A 6,684-nucleotide genomic window follows, 5' to 3' on the forward strand; every position below is an offset into this window, starting at 1 on the left:
TTGGGGAATATCAGGCACAGCGCTCTGTGTGTCAGGGTGCTTTGCTTTTACTGCTTCAATTAAAAATTAAAAATCCTCTGTCTCTTTGAGGATTAATGGAAATGTCTGCCCAGTCATCTCCCTGGGCGTGCAGAGCACATGTAGCTGTGCTGCTGCCGCCTTGCTGGGGCACCTAGACAGCTCAGGCTTCCCTTTTTGATCTGCACCTTGAGAGATGAGTGCAGGGCATGTGTAGTGCCTCCTGCTTTTGATTTTGCTTTAAAAACAGTAATAAAAATATAGCAATCAGCTAATTGAAATACAGTTCCAAGATGAAAATCCCCCAAAGGAGGCAACAGACCTGCAGCAGCAGTTCTGTAAGCACTAGGGCTGTAGCAAAGGACCCAAGAAAGTAAATGAGGGGAAAATGAAGAGCCTGGAGACAGACTTTAAGTCTTCAGAAGCTGCCTCCTGCCACCTATGCAACAGGCTGAAAAACAAAGGAGCAAAGTAGCAGAACAACACAGTGATATGGTGGGGCACCTGCGTGTGTTTTGCAGAGTCAGGTTAGGATAGCCAAGTACCCTCCAGCACTGGCACAGATGCACTGAAATGCCCCAGGCTCTGTTTCTGAGGGCTCCTTCCCCAGCCCTTGTGGCAGCTGCCTGGTGCTTGCAGGTGGAGTACGTGTTCACAGACAAAACCGGGACGCTGACAGAGAACAGCATGGAGTTTATTGAGTGCTGCATAGACGGGCACAAGTACAAAGACTGCATTTCAGAGGTGGATAGCTTCTCCCAGACTGATGGACCCCTCAAATACTGTGGCAAAGCTGAAAAGGTAAGAAATGTGCATGCTGATGGCTGTAGGGGTTTTGTGGCCAGCTCCTGGCCAAGTGTGGCATTCAGCTGGTAACACCCTCCCTTCCCTCCCTCATGGCCAGAGCCGCGAGGAGCTGTTCCTGAGAGCCCTCTGCCTGTGCCACACGGTTCAGATCAAGGAAGCAGACCAGGTGGATGGGCTGATGGCACACCCAGAACGCAAATACACCTACATCTCCTCTTCCCCAGATGAAATTGCTTTGGTGAAAGGTGCAGAAAAGTAAGAATGTGAAGATGTTGGCTTTTTAATTCCCTCTCTCTGGTGGGAAGGAGGGAGGTGAGGGTGATCTGAAGGTGATGCATCCCTTTCCACGGTCTCTCTGGGAAGCATGTTATGATACCATTGCTCGACCTGACCTGCAGTCCTGTGAGCCTGTGGGTTTAAATGAGCTCTCCGTTAAAGGGATGCTCTGTAAAGGATCTTCCCTGAGCAGCTCCCTGAGGGGCCATGGTTTGCATTCACTGAGAGTAGCCCCAAGATGCTGCCGTGCCCAAGTGTGGTAGAGGCTGCTTTGCTGGAACCCACATGGCCCTGTGCTTTAATCCCCTAGAAACAAAGACCAGTTACCATGTGCGCATTCCAGTGAAATTTTTTCCTTGTCATGCAGTGGCAATATAATAGGATGGTTACTTTTGTCAACCCCACATTTGAATCCTGCCAGAGATGCTCGAGGGCAGGCTGGGTGGAGCTTTGAGCAACCTGGTCTAGTGAAAGGTGTCCCTGCCCATGGCAGGGGTTTGGGACCAGGTGATCTTTCTAGCCCAAACCATTCAGTGATTCTATGCTCTTGCCAGCCCCTAGGTTTTAGATGGAGGCTGTTGCAGCTGTGTATACTTGCTCATGGTTTCTAAAGCTGCCAGAGACCCAGTGGACCATGTCCAGAGGCTCTCTGTGTCTGTATGCTCCAGTGCCCAGGCTCTCCAGGGGATGGGAGCCAGTGCCAGGACATCATAGCAGGCTCTGCATGGAGCAAACAAACATCCAGCCATGCTCTTTAGCTCGGGCTCACTGAGCTCTGCTCTGCAGTGCAGAAGGTGAAATGAGAACATTGTTATGTATAATATGTGCCAATGGGTGTTTTCAATGTTGTTCTGTCCTTTTGTTTATTGACAGGTATGGTTTCACTTTTCTAGGACTTGAAAATGATTTCATGAAAATTCAAAACCAAAAGAATGAAACTGAGATGTAAGTGCTGCTGGGGCTGCTGAGGAACAGGGCTGCTCTTCTGCACCACTCCCACCCAGCTTGAGTTTGGTCAACCTGACAATATCAAAGCTGTTCCTTGAGGGCTGCCAGACTGTGCTGACCTGCCCCAAAACTCCTGTCCCATTTACAAAGCCCAGCACATCAAGGTGTAGGTGAAAAGGCTCACTTGCAAAAATCCATGGATGGTTTACTGATGTCTAAATTCAAGTCCCTCAAGAGCCTGCAATCCTTTGTATGTATCCTTCATCAGTACCAGGTTGTGCAGGTGGCTCCTGGGATTCACAAGGTGGCTGCTGACCTTATGGGCCGTGGCTGGGGCTCACAGCAGAACACTGTGAGCCTAAACTCGTGGTACAGCTCCATTCCCTGTAACCTTTTTTTTCCCTCCCAAGCTGAAAATAGTTAGATTTTACCCTGTGCTCACAGCTTGGTGGACATTTGTGAGTCACTGACCTAATCCCAGCAATCCCTGAAAACTTGCCTTCACAAGCAAGTTTCACTTCTTTCCTCATAAAGAAACTCCTTATTTAAATGGGAGACTCAGTGTTACTGTTTGTGGCATGTGGTGCCCCATTCCCTGCTGAGCCCCTGCCCAGCCTGGGGTTTGGTGCACTGCTGGGTACCCACTCCCTTAGTCCCATGCTCACAGCACCACAGGACTACTGGAATTTGGGTTTTTTCCTTCATTTTCTTGTGCTGTAGCTGTAAAACTCATTTCCAGGTGGCTGATGCAACTTGTAGGATGTATTGATTTCTGCAGCTCATTGTTAGTGATTTTCTGTCTCAAATAGTTATTTTTCTATTTTTCCTTTTCTGAGTCAAAGCTTTTTTCTCTTTTTCTAAAGGTACCAACTTCTCTATGTGTTGAACTTTGACCCTGTCCGGCGCCGTATGAGTGTCATTGTGAGAACCACTACAGGTACAGGCAAAGTGCTTTTGTGGCCTCTCATACCTGTGTGCACAGCTATAAAACACATCCTCCTTATTCCTGTCACCCAGAAAAGCTGAGTGTTGTTTTCTAGGCTGGTCTAACTAAATTCCGTACTGAGTCTGGTTGCCATAGAGTTAATTTTCCTTCATAGCAGCTGTTTGGGAACAACAGCAGATCAGGGGATGAGAACAGGGACCCATGGAGAGCTCCCTGCCTGCCTTGTTCCAGGCTGGAAAAAGTTCAGGGAAGACACGTGAGAATGTCCCCTGGGTGGGATGGGGTTTCATGGGAATAACAGACAAAAATTCAGAGGTCACCATCCTTCTCAAGTGTCAGTCCTGTAAGGTTTGGGATGCTGGTTTTACCCTCCCTGGAAAAGTTTCCAAGGCTTACAGATACAATGTTCAGCCTGTTGCAGAAAACTTGCTCAGAGGCAGGTAGGGACACCCAAAGTATCAGCCAAGTCAGCCAATGGTTTTTCACAGGCTGGTCAAAGGCCATTTTTGGTAGGCAGTTGGGTTTCTAGCAGTTCCCTCTTCAGTCCTCCCAGATTTCCTCCCTCTGCAATGCTTGCTATTGATGTTGTTTAGTCTTTCTGCAGCTTGTGAGTGCTAAAAACTATTTATAATTTGCTTTTAGGAAAGTTGCTTCTCTTCTGTAAAGGAGCAGACTCCTCTATTTTTCCAAGAGTGCAGCAAGAAGAAATCCAACAAACAAAAGTCCACGTGGACCGTAATGCTATGGTGAGCACACGGATGGAATTTGGCTGGCTCCTGGGGTCAGGAAAGCCTTATTCCAAAAATAGGGATGTGACCTTGCTTTGGAGGGAAGTGTTGAAAATGTGTCACTTTACATTGTTTTCATGTCAGGCTTCTTTCCTTCTCTATTTGGTTGGCTTCCACCTTTATTTGATATACTTATATGGTCTCCATCACAGCTGTGTCCAAGCATCTCCCAGGCAAGTTAAAAATAGAAGTAACATCAGCAGCCTGGTCCCAGTCATGGTGGTACCCAGTCCCTGCTCTCCCTGCTGGCTTCATGCTCTCTGCCCTGGTCCTTCTCTTATTTTCTTTCTGCACATAATAAGCAGTACCATGATTGCTCTGGTGGGAAGAAGTTACTGTATAAACAGAGGAAATTGCTCTTTTGACACAAGCCAACTAATTATCCTTGTCCTCAGGGTCAGTACTGCCAGAAGCACTGATGGTAGACAAAAGCATCAACCCTAAAGTGAGGAGCTGTAAAAAAATCTGGATTTAGGGCATTTGTCCACTTTATTTTCTTTCCCTCCTGCTGCCAGGATGGCTACCGAACGCTCTGTGTGGCCTTCAAAGAACTAACTGAAAAGGAGTATGACAAAATTGACAGACAGCTCAATGAAGCCAAGATGGCTCTGCAGGACAGGGAGGAGAAGATGGCCAAGGTTTTTGACGACACAGAAGCAGACATGCACCTGATTGGGGCTACTGCTGTAGAAGACAGGTAAACAGGTGATTCCACCACCAGCCCTGTGGTGCCTGTGGTTTCTCTGTGAGTGGCCTTGTGGCCCAGACTCGCCGTGGTGGAACTGAACAGCCAGGCAGATGCTGGCAGTGTCCAGGGCAATAATTACACCATGGCACAACCCATTTCACAGTGCTCTAGTTGCCTAAATTGGCTGGTGTAGTAGGAATTGGGATTTATTAATGAAACTACCGAAATACTTGCACCTCTAGAGTGAATTAAGCACACAGCATTAATTTGCACATCAAAACAAATTCAATTCCACATTCAGTTATAGTAACTGCAAGTGTAAATTAAACTCTTACTGAGGCCTAAGAGTCAAGAGTATAAAGCAGTGATTTCTCTTTTTGCCTGCAAATAAAAATTTGGTATTGCTGACTTGTAATCCTTATTCCTGTGGCAGTGGTCTCCCCAGCATGGGAAAAGTTTTTTAACTTCTCTTGAGCTGGTGTTTTCTACCTGCAGAATCAGAATCAGGGTCATGTGGATGAGGTGTGGACCAACCTGCAAAGTGATGCTTTGCTTCTGCTTGCAGGCTGCAGGAGCAGCTAGGAGAGACCATTGAAGCCCTGCATGCAGCTGGCATGAAGGTTTGGGTGCTGACAGGAGACAAGATGGAAACTGCCAAATCCACCTGCTATGCCTGCAGGCTCTTCCAGACCAGTACTGAGCTGCTGGAGCTGACGGTGAGAACGGTGTGTGAGAGTGAAAGGACAGAGGATCAGCTCCATGAGCTGCTGCTGGAGTACCACAAAAAGCTGATTCAGGATGTTCCCAAAAACCAGGGAGGCCTGAAGAGGTAAGTGGGCCAGAGGACCATTAAGTGAGCCAGCTGTACACATTTCAGATGTAAATTTGGTATTGAAGTAGGATCATGCCGTGGCCCTGGGGACTGGTTACTTGCAGACACTAACCCAAAACCAGTTTTTTTTTCATTAAGATGATACAAGCAGCTAGGTTGACTTCTTAGTCTGATTAAGTTTCAAACGTGTTCATTGTTGTGCCCCAGAAGCTGGACATTGAGTCAAGAATATGGACTGATTATCGATGGCTTGATGCTGTCGCTGATACTGAACCCCTCTCAGGACTCTGGCTCTAGCAATTACAAAAGCATATTCCTACAGATCTGCCTGAAGTGCACTGCAGTCCTCTGCTGCCAGATGGCTCCGCTGCAGAAAGCACAGGTATTTACCTCTCACTGCCTGAAGCATGTCACTGGCTGATGTGACACATACTGAATTCATCAGCTGGGACTTGACCTGATCATCCTAATCAAGCAGGACTTCTCCAGGCTATGTGTAAGCCTCATCTGAGCTTCAGAGCACAACAAAAGCACACCATTCTTTCAAATCTGAATGCAAACCCTTTGTTTAATATGCTGGCAGGAACCTGTAAACCCAGGCCAATTAGAAATAAACAAAACCTCCCAGTTTGCTTTTTTTTTTTCCCTTTCCAAATTTGTCAACTGGAGTCTGTGACTTCCTCACTCCAGCAGATGATGTCCCAGCCTGATGTGATGTGTTTTTGCACCCTGAGATGCGTGAGAGAACCCACCTTTGGGAAAACAGGGTCTGGCAGAAGGGAAGAGCAGGATGTTGCTGCTGGGGTTTGTTTTGAAATACTGTCCTTCAACTGTGCACAACTGGATTGGGGTTTTGCTCTGGTTGTGACTGCAAAGCAAGTAACAAGGGCTTTTATTAACCTGAACTCTCCAGGTGTTATATTGCTGCTGTGAAAGCATGATTGCTTGTCCTGGGGGGAGCAGTGGGAAGGTCTCCGGAGGCTTTTTAACTGAATTTTGGGTTCTGTTGCTGTCTTTTTTTTTAATCTTCTAGATTGTGCGAATGGTGAAGAAGACAAAAGGAAGCCCGATAACCCTCTCCATAGGGGATGGTGCAAATGATGTCAGCATGATTTTGGAAGCACATATTGGAATAGGTAAGAGTCCCTGAAACACCCATCTCACAGCCCAGACCTGTCTGCTCTTGGCTGGGGTTCACTACTGAGGTGCAGTTGCTGTTCCTGATTGCACATGGCCAAACCAATCCCACTGGAAAATGTGGGAAGTCTGCTCTTGCTTTCTTTGGAGGCAGAGTTTAACTCCAGATTAATGCTTGAGATCATAGAATCATAGAATACTTTGGGTTGGAAGGGGCCTTTAAAGGGTCCAACCCCTGTAATGA

The 6,684-nt window shown here is 47.2% G+C and overlaps 1 protein-coding gene across 1 annotated transcript in view; it reads left to right on the forward strand.

The window, feature by feature from the left end:
* The window catches only part of LOC134564841 (phospholipid-transporting ATPase IG-like), a 29,256-nt gene extending 22,934 nt beyond the window's left edge, over window positions 1–6,322 (forward strand). The window contains 8 exon segments of the mRNA XM_063424061.1: window positions 658–819; window positions 923–1,080; window positions 1,975–2,046; window positions 2,913–2,986; window positions 3,638–3,741; window positions 4,299–4,480; window positions 5,037–5,300; window positions 5,511–6,322. Of these exon segments, the coding sequence (XP_063280131.1) occupies window positions 658–819; window positions 923–1,080; window positions 1,975–2,046; window positions 2,913–2,986; window positions 3,638–3,741; window positions 4,299–4,480; window positions 5,037–5,300; window positions 5,511–5,724 (1,230 nt within the window). The 3' untranslated portion in view covers window positions 5,725–6,322.
* The last annotated feature ends 362 nt before the right edge of the window (window positions 6,323–6,684 follow it).

The sequence above is a fragment of the Prinia subflava genome, assembly GCF_021018805.1.
Source record: "Prinia subflava isolate CZ2003 ecotype Zambia chromosome W unlocalized genomic scaffold, Cam_Psub_1.2 scaffold_22_NEW, whole genome shotgun sequence".
Lineage (NCBI taxonomy): Eukaryota > Metazoa > Chordata > Aves > Passeriformes > Cisticolidae > Prinia > Prinia subflava.